The 19,437-nt window shown below is 38.7% G+C and overlaps 2 protein-coding genes and 2 pseudogenes across 2 annotated transcripts; all 4 read right to left on the bottom strand.

Annotated features, from left to right (window-relative positions):
• Positions 1-3,843: 3,843 nt before the first annotated feature.
• Positions 3,844-4,726, bottom strand: LOC137735413 (hevamine-A-like; annotated as a pseudogene).
• A 1,147-nt stretch (positions 4,727-5,873) lies between these two features.
• Positions 5,874-6,871, bottom strand: LOC137735414 (acidic endochitinase-like; annotated as a pseudogene).
• Positions 6,872-7,537: 666 nt separating this feature from the next.
• Positions 7,538-10,246, bottom strand: LOC137735755 (Tetratricopeptide repeat (TPR)-like superfamily protein). Its single transcript, XM_068475201.2, has one exon. It carries the CDS (start codon positions 9,940-9,942, stop codon positions 7,906-7,908), a length of 2,037 nt encoding a protein of 678 aa, XP_068331302.2. The 5' UTR covers positions 9,943-10,246; the 3' UTR covers positions 7,538-7,905.
• A 206-nt stretch (positions 10,247-10,452) lies between these two features.
• LOC137735398 (uncharacterized) lies at positions 10,453-14,433 on the bottom strand. Its single transcript, XM_068474825.2, has 3 exons — positions 12,038-14,433; positions 11,764-11,955; positions 10,453-11,235 (listed from the first exon to the last, which is right to left on the bottom strand). Exons 1-3 carry the CDS (start codon positions 14,290-14,292, stop codon positions 10,647-10,649), a joined length of 3,036 nt encoding a protein of 1,011 aa, XP_068330926.2. The 5' UTR covers positions 14,293-14,433; the 3' UTR covers positions 10,453-10,646.
• Positions 14,434-19,437: the final 5,004 nt, after the last annotated feature.

Here is a 19,437-nt window from a genome sequence, read left to right on the forward strand (position 1 = left end):
AAATGTCACTTAGCATCCTAACATATTCTTCTAATTTTTCATTAGTTGAAGGAGAATCTGAATTGTTATCAAGCTGGCATGATACATGCATACACAAATACAAAACTATAAACAAGTAGAGGCCAATACATTTGCACCTATTAATTAGAAATAGGGGCAATAATTGAGGATTTCTACACCTAATAGTTAGGAGTGACGAATATTGAAATTGCATCTAAAAAGAGCGTTGCTATTAATAAATAAGGGCAAATAAGCACTTACTTTCGCCCCTAATAGTTTTGTTGCCATGTAGGCAAGTCTGACGTGCAAACAATATTAGGTACAAATGTTTAAAGTATTAGGGGCAATTATTAAAGCCCATACTTTATTATATATTTAATGCATTTATATTTATTGTTATTGCATTTTGAGAATTATATTAATTAAAAACGTTTTTTAAGGTCAAATATGTTTACGATTATTTTTATTTTCTCCCACCATCCCAAACATAAAAATAAACTGTCAATAAAAAAATTAATATTAAAATGCTTCATACTTCATTGATTATATACAAATGGTACAAGTATCAAGAAGAAGTTTAAGCCTATTAGATAGAAATGGTAGTCTAAACAAAATTTATATGTCTTATCAATCTTCTGCACCTGAAACACCGAAATGATGAAAAGTTAAAAGTATGTGTCTTCCATGATCCATCCGATAGATACACCACAGATGGTAAAAGCAAATTACAGTAAAACTATTTTTAGACAAGATAAGAATCAAAACAATTAAATTATGTAGAACTCACTGTAACATCCCACATCGCCTAGGGGAATGATCTTTATATGTATATTCTCGTCCCTACCTAGCACGAGGCCTTTTGGGAGCTCACTCGCTTCGGATTCCATGGGAACTCCGAAGTTAAGCGAGTAGCGCACGAGAGCACTTCCAGGATGGGTGACCCATTGGGAAGTTTTTCGTGTGAGTTCCCATAAACAAAACCATGAGGGCATGGTCGGGGCCCAAAGCAGACAATATCGTGCTATGGTGGTGGAGCGGGCCCGGAAAGTGGTCTCGCCTGGGCCGGGATGTGACAAATTGGTATCAGAGCCTAACCCTGGTCGCGTGTGTGCCGACGAGGACGTCGGGCCCCTAAGGGGGTGGATTGTAACATCCCACATCGCCCATGGGAGTGATCCTTATATGTATATTTTCATCCCTACCTAGCACGAGGCCTTTTGAGAGCTCACTGGCTTCGGATTCCATGAGAACTCCGAAGTTAAGCGAGTAGCACACGAGAGCACTCCCAGGATGTATATTTTCATCCCTACCTAGCACGAGGCCTTTTGGGAGCTCACTGACTTCGGATTCCATGGGAACTCCGAAGTTAAGCGAGTAGCACACGAGAGCACTCCCAGGATGGGTGATCCATTGGGAAGTTCTCGTGTGAGTTCCTAGAAACAAAACCGTGAGGGCATGGTGGGGCCCAAAGCGGACAATATCGTGCTACGGTGGTGGAGCGGACCCGGAAAGTGGTCTCGCCCGAGCCGGGATGTGACACTCACAGACATGAAAAGAAATGAACAAATTAAAACAATCAAATTATGTACCTACGGTTCACAAACATCAACAAAACAAAACCTCCAAAACAAACAAAAAATAAAACCTAAATAAAACCAATAGGGGTTTATGATGTAATTTATCTTTTTGATAACACACCTATATTATACAAAAAAAAAATGAAAAAAAAAATGTATGAAGAACACATCTAACAAATTTCACTTCCAAATTTTCACACCCCACCGTAAAATTTACCTGCAAAACAACAGTTTGAGAGAAAAAAAAACTTCAATCAAACTAAATAAGTTTAGTTTTTTTCTCTACTACAAACCTTTTTAAATCTATCTTTTGCTATATTAGACTCATCAAAGGGAATATTGAAAGGTAGAAAATTAAGAAAAAATAGATATGAAGAGAAAACAATATCAGATCTAGAACAAGAAGTGCAGAAAGAGGATAAAAATATGAAGGAACAAGAAAAATGGAGACGAGAAGAAGAATACGATGGAACAAGAAAAATGGAAATGAGAAAAAGAATATGAAGAAGCAAGAAAAATGGAATGAGGTATGAAGAATCAACAAGAAAATGGAGATGATAAGAAGAATATGAAGGAAAAAGAAAAATGGAGATGAGGAGTTTGTGCCGTGAAAGAAGATCAAGAGAGAAATATGGGGAATGTGCGTGTTGGTTATACTAGAATTAAGGTTTTGATAAATGTCTTATTTATTTGATTAATAATTAAGAAATAAAGTTAAATATAAGCAGATAAATGCTTCTAATGTAAATTATTAAGTTAAAAATATATATATTAGAGGCTCATTTATCCACCACTAATAACTAAATTTTGTAGATGTGGTTTTTTTTGCCCCTAAAAGTAGTAACACTAATAGGGGCACTTATTGTTTCTCCTCTATTACAATCAATAGAGACAAATCTATATTTATGTCCCTAATAAAGATTAATAAGGGAAAATTTTTATATCCGCCTCTAATCCACCGCCCCTAATAATCACTATTCTTGTAGGCAGACGAAGGTGTGTGGGTGTGGCTGGGCTGGGATTAGGGTGGGAAGGACAAGGAGTCTCTCCTCTCTTTTTTTTTCTCTCCCTTCCCTACCTTCTTGTTTGAACGCTCAAGATTTTATTTTTGTAGAGAGAGAGAAGAAAAAAGTTTGTGAGAGGAGGGAGGAAGGGAGGAGAGAAAAAAAAGGAGGGGGAGAGAATCTCCATCTGTGTGGAAGATGCCAGATGGGATGGAGGAGATGACATCTCTTGGGCTATGGTTGCCTTTAAAAGTTTTTTTTTATTTTTTATTTTTTATTAAATCGATTTTTAAATTGAGTGACTAAAATAATAAGTTTGAGTCAATTTCATGAACTATTTACCGTCAAAATTGAAATAAGTTGACCTTATGCCATTTGATGAAGAGGTTAATTAGAGCGATCAAATAGTTATAGACTACCACTGTGTTAGTGGGTTAGGAATAAACAACTTGCTCTTTTCACCACTATTGTTTGGAATGTTGAAGGTGTGGTGGATGATGGATCCCTGATCGAAGTTATAGTATAAAGATAGCCTTCACTATCAGTCTATTCACATATTAGTATGCATGAGCTAGCTAGCCTTCATACATACCATTGACAATTTATTTGGACCTATATATAATTTCATTTCATACCCACACAAATGGACGGACGGAGTCAAAAACATTTTTAAGCGGGGGCAAAGAATATTGAAATTAAATTAAAATTTTGATACAATGCTATTAATTTATTGTCCAACATGATTTTGGGTAACTAGTGCTTAGAACAGTAAAATTGTAAACGATTAACTAATAGAAAAATTACATGGCTCGAAAGGGTGAGAACAGAAAAAGTATAGAACGTGAGAGGATATTTTGAGTTGAATGTATGGAATAAAACTTCATTTATGAGTATATAGGTAATTTACAGTTTTAATTGAAGCATTTTTTATGACAAAAGAATTGATTGGGAATAGCTGCCCCCGATGCGCATGTGCTGCATCCGTCCATGCCCACACATGTAAAATTATTTTATTCCAGTTCCAAAAATTAGTACATGCAAGAAGATGTTTTACTGTCAAAAATACATATGCATGTAATTAACTCTAGCCAGTAGGTTAAGGAAAAACATGTTAACAATGATGCGTAACTTATGAGTAACTCGTTCACTAAAATAAAAGTCATGAGTATTTAAACATACAAAAGTAATACCATCGCTAACACACTTTAATATAAGTGGTATGGCCCACATCTTTTAAAATATGTCTCAGCAATGAGGTCGGTTTTATGCATTCAGATTGCATTATTGAAATCTTATTTAGCATTCATGCATTTTGGGTTCGAAACTGTCATTCCCTAGAAGTTTGGAACCCTTCCTCCCGCTTTAATAATAATCATTTAATAAAAATAAAAACTTGTTTAGCAACATAGTGTGGATAAGCAAGCCAGGAAGAGAACTTAATTAGATGCTGTCCTTGATGGATGCGCTATAGCCATTGTCACACTGCCTGCTCCAAAGCATAACTCCTCAATACTTGGGGCGAATTCTTAATAGTTGGAAGAACCTATGAATTGAGAGCATCAGCAGGAATAAATCCACTGCTCTTAGCAGCCTCAGAAGCCGCCGGTATCCCCAAAAACACCTGGCTGGCGGGAACCGGGGCCCATTGGTTCCACCGACCGCTCAAAAGAGCGTCAGCATTACTGAGTAGAACCGTGCTGTATGTCAAAATTAACGCCGTCCAAAACATGGGCGCGAAGTTGATTTCTTGCCACCTAAGAAATTGGTCCATAGATAATCAGCGAAATCTTTTGCATCAGCAGCTGATGATAGACAGTAGTTTCCAATTCCGCCTCCCAGAGACAGGAACACCCTGGTTCCTCGGTTTTGGCCACTCGTTATGCCACTGCTGACGATAGTGCAACCATTGGATGCTGGGTGCAGTGGCCTGCAAGGTTGATTTGGGGGGTCTGGCCGCTGCCAAATTTGTTGAGGAAGGCTATATGTTCACGTACGAGTATTTCCCCGCGGCACAGGTTTCGGCTAGGGTACCTTTGTTCCCGTTTTGGCCCAGTAGATGGCGATGCCGGCGTCGCAGATTTTGAGTCGAACGAGCTGCGCTAAGAAGACAAGGAGTAGAACTGGGGCTCGGGAGTTTCCACCCATGCTTGCTAGACTTCTAGTGTTATCGTGGAAACTGATGATGTTATGTTTTTTTTTCTTTTTTTAATTTTTACATGGGTTTGAAGTGCCCAATTATACCTTTGAACAGTTGACCATGGAGACACGGTTTGCTTTACATAAGCTATCATTGACTTAAAAGCAAGATTAATAATGATCTGTTACAGCGTGTAAAAGATTCTAAACACGCAAATTGAACAGGGAATTTTGTTTTTCAGAATTTGTAAGCTTTATTGTTTGAATAAATACAAAATTGAATCGACGTGGGAGTCATTAATATGAGAGATTATAGTTAGGAAATGTGCTAGTAATGGTGGTGGTAAATGCGGTAATGATAGTGGGTGATGGTGGCGGCAACAGCAATGATAATGGTATGTGATGATGACATGGTGGTTGTGGTCGTTCTTGGTTGACTTATTTGTATTTTTTGTTTTTAAACTTCATTGGCGAAATTTTGAATAGGACAACTATTTACATGAATTTAAACCTGGGAATTGAGGTCTTAATTTCAAGTTTTTACTTCTCACACGGAAATTCTAAATTTTTATTTTTATTAATCCAAATAATTAAATTGATGCATTTCAGTTTGTAAATTTTGATCGATTTTCAAATTAAGGGACCAAAATAATGAGTATTAGATCTATTTCATAGATCATTTGTGATAAAACCCCAAATAAATTGACCCCTTGCCATTTGTTGAAGAATTAGAGCGATCGAATATAGTCATATGCTACTGTGAGAGTTGGTTAAGAATAACGAACTTGCTCTTTTCACCACTAGTTGTTCGAATTGTTGAAGGTGTGGTGGATGATGGATCCTGATCCCAATTTATACTTATTTTAGATTACTTAATTAAGTGCGAGCTTATTTGGAAGTGCTTTTAAAATAACTGAAAACGCTTTCGGTGAAACTGTTTTTGAAACTAATCCTTAGTTAAAATGCAAGTGAATCCCAGAAAATCACTTAAAGTGTTTCATGCAAAAAGAATATATTGGTGCTTCTTGTAGAAAACACTTCAAGTACTTTTGAAACCCAAAAACACTTTTTCTAAAAGTGTTTTCAGTTATTTTAAAATCACTTCCAAACGATCCCTAAATTTAGATGGAGAGTATAGATCAACTCAACCAAATAGTTTTAATCAAACAACCTTGAAACACTTTATTTATCTGGTGTGTCGAGATTACATTATTGGGAACTTATTTAGCAACATAATATGGACAAGCAAGCCAGGTAGAGAACTTAATTACATGCTGTCCTTAATGGTTGCGCTATAACCGTTGTCAAACTGCATGCTCCAAAGCATAACTCCTCCATACGTAGGCGAATTCTTAATAGCTGGAAGAACCTGTGACTTGAGAGCATCAGCAGGAACAAATCCGCCGCTTGGAGCAGCCGCAGGAGCAGCCGGTAACCCCAAGAGCACCTGGCTGGCGGGAACCGAGGCCCATTGGTTCCACTTGCTCAAAAGAGCGTCGGCATTACCGTTTGCATAATGGCATTCGGCGTTGTTGTAGAACTGGACCCAAACATAGTCAAACAAGCCGGTTTGGATAGCGCCGCCTAGGTGAGTATCCGGAACGGACATTGTGGAGCTGCAGCTAAATAGACTGTTTTTTACTGTCCGTTGTGTTCGTTGAGTGACCTGGCAAGCTCATCATAGAACTGCCCACCACCTGCCCCAATGTCGAAATCAACGCCGTCCAAAACAGAGTCTCCAAGCGGGCGCGAAGCTGACTGACCACCTAGGAAGTTGTTCCAGATGTAATTAATCAGCAACTTGCCTGGCATCATCAGCTGAAGTGAGAAAGTAGTCCGGCAGCCCCTCCAATCGAGAGGAGGACTTTTATGTTTTTGGATTGGCAGGCTCTGATGTCGGAGCTCAGCCCCTTGCAAGTACTGCCGGGGTCGCAGTGGCCGGCGAGGTTCAGGACAGGGGGTTGGTTGTTGCCGAAAGTCGTGAGGAAAGCTATGTTAACAAACTGGTAGTTGCCTGTGTTGCAAGCATCTGCTAGGGTTCCTTCGTTGGTGTTTTGGCCCCAATACGTTGCAATTCCGGCAGATTCGGAGGACTTGCATGAAGAAATGAGGACCAAGCAGCGTTAGGGCTAGGGTTTGTGTTTTGGTTGCCATTTTTGTACGTGTGTTTTTGGTTGTTGATCAAAGTGCTTGGGAGGGTACATGCACTTATAGGCGCAGGGGGCATGTCGATTTAAGGTTTAGACGTGTCGTTTGGAAGTTTGTAAGTAGGAAACCAAATGGAATATGCTGTGTGAGAGAAGGAGCATAGACTCCCAATACCATCTAAGATGATGCCAAATTACTGGCTGCTATATCTTGACCTTGAATTTGATGTCTCATGACTTTGAACTATTTCGTGGTCTTACAAAAACATTTGAAAGACAAAGTTACATAATTGATAAAATAATTTGGAACATAAAAATTATCTACTAGAGAGCCACGTGTGTTGTGTTGTGATCTGTTTGACAGAGACGATTTTGTTTGCTGAAGTTCATGCTTCGCTAACAAGAGTACAGATGAAATGGTTATCAAACAAAACTTTGATGGTTAACAAATTGACTGGTGACCAACTGTTGCAGCCAACAAAGGGTTCACTATGCCAACAAAGGGTTCACTATACCACATGCAGCGGCAACTCTGAGATTTTAAGGCCTTGTGCGGAAGATAGTAAATGGGCCATTGCATAAAAGCTCCTACTACAAAGCTAATTTATTTGTTCATAGTTGTATTAATAAGGGATCTAAATGCGTATTATTACTTGTGAGTTATATTCAAATAAAAAATTATGAAAATAAATAAATAAAATACAATTTACAGTAGAGCTGTCATAACCAAACTAAAAACATAGGTCATATTTCTCTTATTCACACGCTGAACCTAGAAAAAATTTCAAAGATTAAAGTTTTGCCACAAACCAAGTTGTTACATATGTAGATGACATCATCCTTCAGGGGGCTCTTTAGGGTTGGCGGGCCTTTGCAAGGGCACATATATGCACATGCCCAAAACCGCCACTGACCGCATGATGTTCTACCAACCCAGTCACCATTCAGATTCTTCATTTTGTTCCTGTCTTGCGCTTGAAGGTTTTAAGAAGTCCGAGGTATAGGGCAACATTGTGCGAGTAGCGGGTGGAGGCTTATCAGTCACCAATAATCTCCGCAAGAACATATACCGTCCTTGAAACGGTGGAAGCGATTAGTATCCCTGACAACAATTTCCCGTTCCGCTATTTTGGAAATGAGCTTAATTGCAATATGACAATCGCCACAAACACGAAGATTCTTGGTAATTCTGATCGGTGTCCCTGGCTCTGTATTTAGAATGGCAAACACTACTGCCAACTTCTCGCTGTGAACTGTTAGATGGCATTCCTTCTCCTCCTCCTCGACATCATGGAGAGCGGAATCAGTCTCAGGGATATAGCCTAACTCCTTCATTTTCCCTACCAACACGTCTAACTCTTCGTGTATTTCTTTAGATTGAGGATGTGATCTATCACCAGCAAGAAAAGTATGGACCTGATCGTTGAGCTCAACATTGCTGACACCGGGAATTTTCTTGATTCCTCGGCTCTTCATTATTGATCGGACAGTTGTGACATCTTGCCATCTACCGGCTTTTGCATAGATGTTTGATAACAAGACATAATAACCTGACTGCTCGGGAGCCAATTGGAAAAGGCGATCAGCAGCTAGAAGTCCAACGTTCATGTTAGAGTATACCCGGCAAGCACTAAGCAGAGCACCCCACACTCTTTCATTAGGCTCCAGTGACATCTGTTTGACAAAACTATAGGCCTCATCCACTTTTCCGGCACGCCCAAACAAATCAACCATGCAAGCACAGTGTTCTATCCTAGGCTCTATCCTGTACTCCTCAGTCATCATTTTAAAGTAATGCTGCCCCTCATCCAGCAATCCTGCGTGGCTGCACGCGGCCATTACCGATACAAATGCAATTGAATCCGGAATCAAGCCTGATTCTTGCATTTTCCTAAAGAGTGTCATGGCATCACGACCTTGTCCACACCTACCATATGCAGACATCATTGAAGTCCATGATACAACATCCGGAAATTTCATGGCATCAAATACTTCTCTTGCATCTTGTAAACATCCACACTTAGCATACATGTCAATCAATGCATTCTCCAACGACAAATTTGGCCTGAGTCTCTTTTTCTCAACATATTCATGAATTCGTTTCCCTAACAACAGAGCCGAAAGATCCCCACAAGCGGGAAGAACACTGGCGATTGTGACTACATCAGGCTCTATTCCACTCGCTTCCATCTGCAAGAAAATATTAACTGCTTCACTGGGCAATAAATTATTCACATACACCGCTATCATCACATTCCACGAAACCAAACTCTTTTTCACCAATTTCATAAACATATCCTTAACATACAAAACGTTCTCCGATGAAGTGTTGGACACAGCTGGGAATAGGCTAGCCATGGTACCAGCATCTGGTTTAAGCCTGAACGCCTCCATTTCCCTACAAACCTCTAACGCATCATTGAACCGTCCATTTTGAGCATACCCGGCAACCAAAGAATTACAAGAAACCACATCTTTACAAGTTATCTCATCAAGAACACTCCGAGCCTCCACCAAACAACCGCATTTCCCATACATGGCAATCAAACCATTCCCAATAAACAAATTCACATCAAGGCCAACTTTCACAACAGCACCATGAATTTGCAACCCAACCCACAAATTATCCGACCCGGAACACGCCTTCAGCACACAAGGGTACGTATAATTATCCGGGTCAAAACCCTTGGCAGACATAGTTTTGTAAACAAGGAGAGCATCATGGTACAAATGGTTGTTCACATAGCTCCTGATCATGACATTAAAGAAGACAACATTCTTCGCAGGAATTTCGTCGAATATGTGGCGTGCGATTCCTGGTTCTCCGCAAGCAGCATAGGCCCTCATGAGTTTAATGCCCAGCGATGCGTCCGAATGGAGACTCTGGTTGACGAGGATGCTGGAATGGAGTTTCTTCAGTGTTTTGATATCTGGGATTTGATCTAGTATTTTACCAAACACTTGGTGTGCAAGAACTGGGTCCTGCAGCAAAGGCTCGGTTTTTCGAGTGGATGTTATGATGGCTGGTAGTTGTCTGGCAGTTGTAAACTGGCGGGAAATGGGAGTAATGGCTCTCATGAATTGGACTGTGGTGTTGTGAACATGGGTTTGGGTTAGTTTAGTTTAGCAACTCTCTAATTTTTGGACGAAACTTCGGTACAACTGCCGATTAGAAGAACTCTCACACTGATAAAAATAATGTAGAGTTTGATGAGATAAGAATACAAAACAATTTTTTCATTGCCCGATAGATAATTTGATAAGCCAATAACTTTTTTCTGTATTTTAGAAGCTTTATTACACAGTTTTTTTTTTAAGACCTCTTGCTTCCACTTCCCTGCTTTTGCTATCACCTCAACAACTTTCAACCTAATGCTAATATAAAATAAAATAACTCTTCTGTTACCCCAAAAAATAAAATAAAAATATAACGAAAAAAACTCTTTCTGTATACTTTTTCCAATTCCGTTGCTACCGAAATAGTCTCACGTGAGTAGTGCTCTATGAATGACGTGATGAGATAGCAACGACAGTTTTTTTGGCATGTTGAATGGGAAAAATGAAACGGGTCTTGACAGTTCTAAAAAATTAAAAATCACACTTGTTTTTTATTAATTTTTGTTGTTGAATACCGCTAAGAAAATAATAGAACTGTTTTACAGAAACTTAATAATACAATTAGAGAGAGAAAGCTTGCACTTGAAAAATCAAATGGTTTAAGTTGAACTGCCTTTGGTAAGACTGTATATTATATGCTTTCCATGTCCGATTGCAGCTCCATTTCACTGGTCATCATCCTGGAACAATGCTTTCGAAACGGAACCACATGGCTGGCTACTGTATTCTCGGCAATCTTCATCGTCATCCCAGCTGCGTTGCGAGCACGAGCGTTTGATTCCTGTCATTGGGGTTTCACATACCCTGTCATCACATAAGCCTCTATGATCCTTCCTTTTAAACAGCTTTCGAAGCGGATTTGGCTTTGGTTTCAATGGTTTTAGCTGTTTTGGGGCCCAAACTCTCTGCAAATCGGGCATCCTTCTCGTGAAGGAAGCGAATCTTCGAGCTCTCTCTCTCCTCTCTTGAGCTTCAACTAACTTGCGAGCATGGTCGTCGTTTTGTTTAACCTCTTCAGCTGTTGGTCTTCCACTGTCAGTTTTCAGCAGACCAAGGAACTCACCTTCTGCTGACAATGAGTCCCAGATTTTGTAATTTTCATCCACTTCATCTCTCTTTGGTTTTTCTCTACAGGATCGATCGCTGTCCTCACTGTTGAGTAAACTATTAGGGAGTTCTCCCTCGTCAGCAAACAGCAACAAATCCATTTTCGTATAGATTTTGTGAACCACGTCCTCAAGTGTCTCACGGTACCTGAAAGTATGGGAGCTCAAAGATTAGTCTATCAGCTTAATCTTCATCTAACAAAAAATGGAGTGCCGGCAAATGTACTTTAGGGAAAACAAATGACAGATCATTTAACTCCATGTTCAAGAATCATATTGTCGATTAATATGTTATTGCAAAAGTTGTATGTGCACTCCCAACTCACTCAGAAAAACATGGGGACGATGTGCAAATAACTGGCGGAAATCCTGCATATTTACACTAAAATGGAAAGACACTTAACTCCTCTAAAATAATAAAGATAAACACTTCCCTTAAATTTTGCACAATTCAAAAGTACATAGGACAGCATTTGGTAGACGAGACGTAATATCCAACAGCAAAAATGGAAAACAGTGGCACCGGACATGCCTAAATGTTAAGATGTGAATCATAGATTGAATTTAGTGTGCTCTAGCCTTTTAGAGAAGACCGTGATGTCTCAATAAACATCAATAGAAGGTAAAGATTACGATTTCAGAGGTAGGAGTTTTCAACCCTGTAGAGACTCATTACCTGCTTTTTATGATCTTTTCAACATAATCATCTACACTCCAGTCACCAAAGAAGCCTCCCTCCAGATGACACCGAATTTTCTCCAAAAACGAGCAAATATGTTTTACAAACTTCTGTTTCATAGACTCTGGAATACTTGCACCAACCTCTGATTGTAGTATCTCCATCCTGAAAAATATCTGCAATTCATATCTAGTACTCGGTGAAGGAAAAGTGTGAATGTAAACCAGAGACAAATTATCATAGTAGTTTAGTTATAAATGAAAAAGGATACTCTCGAACCATATTTCCCGAAGCAAGCCCTTCAGATTCTGAATCAGATGCTTTAACAGAGAGGCTGCAGCTTTTCTGCCTTGCATTGATATCCTTGGGCTCTCTGAGTAGAAGTTTTAACACCTCAGCAGCAACCAAATCATCAGTAGCACCAGAATTTACAAGAGGAGTTTGACTCTCTGACAGGGCTTCTGTTTCCCGCTTTTTATTTAACCAATATATGGATAAATTCACAAGCCGATATGCCAAAGCCCCCAAGTCTACCGCTTCATATTCAAGTCCTTGCTGGATCTTGTTGGATAGACTACTGAAAAAAGCTTCCGACGTTTCTGATCTAAATTCCAAAGCAGCTTCATCTTGTATACCAGAAGCCACAGTCAAAGAATTTTGTCCAATGGAAGGAGATGAAGAAATTGGCTGTTCACTTTCTTGGTGCAAGTTATCCAACCTAATGCCCATCTCTTTTTTATGGAGGTCGTCTGACTGGGATTCTTTCTCCACTATTAGGCCACGCTCGCTAGACTTTTTAATCTGTTTCATCCAGCATTTCAGAAATCTCATCTTTTTTGAGTTATAACATTCCCTGGCAAAGTAAACCTCTTCCAAACCTAGCTCTGAGTGTTCAAATGCAGCCTTGCAGAAAGCACTCCATGTGAGATCTTGTAACAAATGTGAATTTCTTTTGATATTCCGCTTCCTTCCATCCTTGCCTGTAGAATGCTTATTAGGTGGCCCAGTTTGGTCCAAATCAGCATTCGGTTTGCAAATCTCATTCTTCATCTTTGGACTTAATTGGTCTGCTTTTGCTCCACCAATATCCCGCACTTCTGTCTGAGGCTGAAATCCTTCATCCACAATAAACAGCAGAGCCGAAGAAACTGTGAAAGGCTTAAGGATTGCAGTATATGATACACCACTGTCATTTGAAAGAGACACCAATGCTCCATGACCATTCCTATATAAGAAACTCAAGAGAATCTGCCAACTGGGTGCCGATTTTCTCTTTGCATTCTCACCCAAGTCCACTGCTAGCATTTCTAGAACCTTATCTGCGTAATAATTGCCAGAACTTTCTTTTCCATCTTTACCAGGTTTTTCCGAACCTTCACATAAAAGGAGAGGATCAGATAAGTGCCCCCTGAATTTCGAAAATTCGTTATACTTTTGCAAAGCCATAACCTGAAACTTTGTCGCGCCTTTACCAAAATTCCCCCAGAACAATTCCTTCAGTTTACCACTTTTTGTTTGTGAATTCATGATTTCTAGGGAAAAGAATGCATCATCAGCTGCATTTCTAGGCAACATCTTCAAATCAACCAATTGAAGATCACAAAACTTGCATTCCAAAGGCTTCCCACTTACATCTAATATCTCGAGACTCAACTGCATATTGACTTTCTTATGACTATCACTACAACCGAAAAACTTGGATGAAATCCCAATCTCTGGATAAATCAAACCAAAAGGAACAAGAGCAGAACCAAGAACAATCGAATCAGTTGAACAAAATCCCCATCCCAAACTCCTAACCTCACTCTCGAAAAACTCAAATCTCGTCTTATCCTCATCGTTCCCAACCTCACCCTCACCACATTCTAATTCATACCTGACATCAACCCAACTACATTGAATATCCCTACTTGTAAATGCATCATTCACATTCTCAAAGAAACCCCGGAATCTCTCGGAAAACGCATTCACATTTTCCAAAGACTCGTCACCACCACCCACATTCAGGAATTCTGTCAAACAGTTGGTAGGTACACAAAGGGGCGAAAACAGAACAACCAAATTGGACCTCACAGCAATCGAATCACAATTCGAAAACATACCCGTTACCGGATCGCAGACCACGGGGTCCCAGGCGTAATCGTGCACGAGCTGGCGCAAGGAGGCGGCGAGGTTAGAAGCCCGGGGTGGCGACAACGGGTCGCGGCGAAATGCGGGGAGGGAATTGAGGGTTCGGGAGAGGGAGTTGAAAGATGGGCCTGGGAGGTGGAAAGAGAGGGAGAGGGAAGTGGGGATCTTAGAGGAGGAGAGCAGCGGAGAGAGGGAGGAGAAGAAAGGTCTGAAGGCGAAGAGAGATGAGGAGAGAGGAGGGAAGGAGAGAAGGGTTTTGACGGCGGCAAGGAGGGCGGTGAGAAATGGAGCTGGGTTTTGGAGGTGGAGAAATGGGTTGAGGTCTAGGAGGAGGACGATGCGCTGCGTTTTGCCGTAGTCGGCGATTGGGTCGCCGGAGCTCCGATCCGATGCCATCGCATTTGCAGGCGGAAAAAGAGACGAACTTTAACTGCAGAGAAGAAGTGAGATGCAAATGATGAATAAAGGCAGTAAACCCAAACGCTGTCGTTCGACGAGAAAACGGCGGTACGGTAGATGCTTGGGCGGGAAATTAAATTTTGGCGGTAAAGGAAATATTTTTAATCACATTGAAGGACCTGTTTGGCGTGCTTCTGAATTTGTTGAAAGCGCTTTTAGAGGACAAAAGAGCTCTTGACATCAGTGGGGAAAAATAAAACTAAAATTAAAAATATTTAAAGTACTTCTTCTTGTGAAAAAAAGGCAACGTTTTTTATATAAGATTATATTATGTGATTTTTAAAAGTAAATGAATAATTTTATATTAGATTATTTATAATATAAGATTATTCATTTACTTCAAATATTATAAGGTAAATAAGTACGACACAGTTCTCGTCTGATTAAAGAAAAACATATATATATGTGTATATATATATACACACACATTTATTCATATTTTATTTTTGAAAAAACTTCATTAATATGTTTCAATACAATAACCCTGGGATTGTCAGAGATATGATGGGATTTAATTAAAAAATATCCTTCAATAGAACAGGATGAGATATAATACATATATATTCATTTGAGAAAGCTAAGGAACTCTCTAAAAATGAGTCTTTATAAATTTTCAAGTACTTCACAGTTTAACGTTAATTTTTATAATAATATTATAAAATATTGTGTCAAATCATAAAGTGATAGAGAATTTATTGAGAGCCTCACTTTTTTTTTTTTGAGCAATCGATATTATCAACAATAAGAAGAGAAGGGTGGACTTAGCCTCGCAATAGACTAGTAATAATGTGATTCAAATTTACCTTTGACAAGAATCGAATTTAAGACTTCTCACTTACCAATAAAGAGGAATACCACACTAAATGGCTTGAGAGCCTCACTTTTTAGAGAGTACTCTAAACATTTCTCTATTTATTTTTACTTGTCCGTCTGTACGTATTTTTGTCAAAAGATTATTTAACCACACGGAAAATCTTAGGGTTTCTTCCTTTCACAATTTATTAAGGGGATTTGGGATCCAAGGGTTTTGTTTTTTCCTTTTTACTACTTCAATTATTGAGCAAACCCCAGTGCAATTAACTACTAGTTGTAATTGTTCAAAATGATTTCGCCAATGCATTTTTAAGGTGTTGTATTTTTCTTCCATCAATTTAAGATTTTTTTTATAAAAAACAACGATATTTATTAGTAAAAAGACAACAAATACATAAAAATATGTAAATGACATGAATCTGGACGTGTCTGCAAAAGTAAAAACTCTAAAAGCTAAACTACAGTCGACTAAATTTGCACAAACAGCTAAAATTTTGATAACACAAAAATCTAGCCTAACATGTATTCGAGACCGCATAGACTAAAACAATCAAAACCTATATTAAACCATTACCCTAAGTCATGTAAAAATATGACTCCTTGGATGAATTAATCTAATCGAGACCACATGTGGGTTTTACAAAACTCATATGTCGGACAAATTCTAAAATCATTACGGTAAAAAATTAAGGAAATTTTGCAACATACGGACTTATGCAAATTTAATTCTTAGTTATGACAATCTCATTTTAGGCGGGATACTGTTGTGAGTTGTTCTAGTGTAAATAGCTTTCGAAAAAAACTAACTTAAAAAGAGTTCTGCAACTTCCAAATTTCTGTAAGTTACAAAACACCAAACATTCATGAGTAAATGTTCATATTCAAAAAAAACTAATGGAACCGGCATGTTAGATTAAGATGACCCCATGAATTATGTTGCCGTATTATTGACAACTAATGGTCCTTTTGTCCTACAACTACTAAATTTGGAGTGTATTTTACGTTCATCACTCTATTTATTACAGTTTGATGAGTATAAATTTTGAGATTTATGTCTATTCACTACACAGATGTGACATCCCACATCGCCCAGGGGAGTGATCCTTATATGTATATTCTCATCCCTACCTAGCACGAGGCCTTTTGGGAGCTCACTGGCTTCGGATTCCGTAGGAACTCCGAAGTTAAGCCAGAAAGGGGGCTAGAGCAATCCCATGATAGGTGACCCACTGAGAAGTTGCTCGTGAGTTCCCAAAAATAAAACCGTGAGGGAATGGTAAGCCCAAAACGGACAATATCGTGCTACGGTGGTGGAGCGGGCCCGGGAAGTGATCCGCCCCGGGCCGGGATATGACAATTTGGTATCAGAGCCTAACCCTGGTCGCGTGTGTGCCGACGAGGACGTCGGGCCCTTAAGGGGGGTGGATTGTGACATCCCACATCGCCTAGGGGAGTGATCCTTATATGTATATTCTCATCCCTACCTAACACGAGGCCTTTTGGGAGCTCACTGGCTTCGGATTCTGTAGGAACTCCGAAGTTAAGCGAGAAGGGGGGCTAGAGCAATCCCATGATGGGTGACCCACTAGGAAGTTGCTCGTGAGTTCCCAAAAATAAAACCGTGAGGGAATGGTAAGCCCAAAGCGGACAATATCGTGTTACGGTGGTGGAACGGGCCCGGAAAGTGATCCGCCTCGGGCCGGGATGTGACACAGATCTCAAAATTTAAACTAATCTAAGGATGATAAATAATGTGGTAATTACTATAAGAAATCAGAATTTCACCGACAAGTTTGATCACGAGGGATACCTATGAATCTATGATCAATTGCTACACATGCTTAAGATTCTGTGTTGTGTGAATTTAAAATAGTTCTTAATATTTTCTTGATATTTTATTACATACATACAGGGTGAGGACTGGTTCAACTTTGGCGCATGAGCTGATGCATGCATGGTTAGCTCTTCAAGGTTAGACTACTACGAATTTATGATCATCCACTTTTCGTTTGCATGGATAACTACAATGTAAGTTGTATGACTAGCACTATTTGTATTATCTAAGTAGAAATTAAACAACAAATAATTAAACGACAAGTAGAAATTAAACAAGTACAAATAATAGGAGCAACCTAATCATAAGAACAAGTACAAATTAAACAACAAATAATTAAACGACAAGTAGAAATTAAACAAGAAGTAGAAATTAAACAACAAATAATTAATATGAAACAACAACGAACAGGTAGAAATTAAACAACAAATAATTAATATTTGAATTACAACTTCAAGTATCTTTCATGGTTCTTATGAACTTGATTGAGAGAGAGAGAGAGAGAGAGAGAGAGAGAGAGAGAGAGAGAGAGAGGCGATTGTGTGTTTTATTAGGGAGAGGGTGTGGGCAAGATATCACGTGAGATATCAAATGGGGACGGGACGGTCGTTTTGGCTGGTTACGTGAAATGATGCGAATGTTTTTTACCAAGTAGAGGGAGGCATGAGAGAAGCAAATTAATTAACAAAGCTATCTAACCTATGTGGTATATATGTTGTGATGGGTTAAATAAAAAACATTGAACAAAATATATATTATACGTTAAGCGTTTTCAGATTTGAGATTTGGACATAGTTAGAAATGATTTATTTATAATAATTAATTAAGTATTGAATTTGTCATTTATTATAATCAAACTTAATGTTTCCATCACATGTGGAGAAAAATAACACTAAATTTTAATGATATATGTTGTGTGTGCATGAGAGAGAGAGAGAGAGAGAGAGAGAGAGAGAGATGATTTAATCGTTAAACATAAAACGGTCACTCAATCACATACTTGTATGTTCTCAAGTACGAGTTATTTTTTAGAAACAGACGCAACTGATGTATACAAGGTACGCTCCTCATATTTAAGTGTGCCTTCTGAGCTGACCATTTTTGGGTTAATTACATTAACACCCCTTGAGGTTTATCAAGTTTTCACAAAACCCCCTCACATTTGAGACATTACACTAACACCCCCTCACGTTTTAATTCACTTTCAAATAACCCTTTCAGTCAAAGTTCTACTAATAAATTGACAACTTTACCCTTATAACTAATTAATTAAATAGAAATATGTTAGTAAAAGAACATTAAAAATGAATTAAACATTGAAAATTTTAATTAAACATTAAAAGAATAAATTAAAAACTTAAAAATAGAAAAGGAAAAAAAAAGAGTAAACCTAAACCCCTTCCATAATTCCACTCCCCGCTATTTTCCTTTCTCGTTGTCCCACCATTGTCGCCTTCATCCTTTTCCTCTCCCTTGCCCCACCTTCACTACTCACTACCCCATCCGTCACTACTTTAACAAATTTGCAGGCCAAAGACATCATTGGCTTCTTCAATCTTTCTCTCATTCTCTTCCCTTCTCATCCCGCATCTTCTTCCTCTCAACAAAAACTCCATTGGGAGAGAGGTGAGTTCCCGGGCGTCTCGGATACATTGACTCCAGTGACTTACAGAAAAATTTCGCTCTTTCCGCTTCATCTCCGCTCGCTCCTCTTTGAAAAATGTGAAGAATAAGGTGGATCGAAAGAACAATGCCAAGGCCTAGGTCAACACTGTCACCGAGGCCTTGTCCGACACCATTAAGAAGAAGCAGTGTCTTTATGCTCTTGAGGTTTTGCCCTTAATCTAAAGAAAAATTAAGAAATTTTTCATCTTTGTCTAAACAATCTGACTTATGAGGCAATTTCTATTCTTAACTTGATGAAGACTCTCCCGTAATGCCAGCCTGATGTTTTTACTAACAGTAACTTGATAAAGGTTTGCATTTGATTTATTTCATTTTAAAATTTTAAATTATTTTTTAATGTTTAATCTATTTATTTTTAATATTTATTTTTAATATTTGTTTTCTAATATATTACTTTATTATTTAATTAATTAGTTACACGGATAAAGTTGTCCATTTATTAGCAAAATTTTGACTAAAGGGGTTATGTGAAAGTAAATTAAAACATGAGGGGCCTTTGTGAAAACTCGATAAACCTCATGAGGTGTTAGTGTAATTAACCCGGCCATTTTGCAACCCATTATTAATTATGAGTAAAACGTTGTATACAGTTATCGCATGTGAGCTCCACTAATTATTGGAGTAGGATTCTCTCCCCTCTTTTTTCCCTCCCCTCCTATTTGAACGGTCACAGTTAAACCACGTCAACATCTTATATTATTTTTTTATAGCAAGAGAAGGAAAAAAAATAAAAGAATGTGAAAGGAGGA

Source organism: Pyrus communis, chromosome 7 (genome assembly GCF_041283825.1).
Source record: "Pyrus communis isolate YQ-2024b chromosome 7, ASM4128382v1, whole genome shotgun sequence".
Taxonomy (NCBI): Eukaryota; Viridiplantae; Streptophyta; class Magnoliopsida; order Rosales; family Rosaceae; genus Pyrus; species Pyrus communis.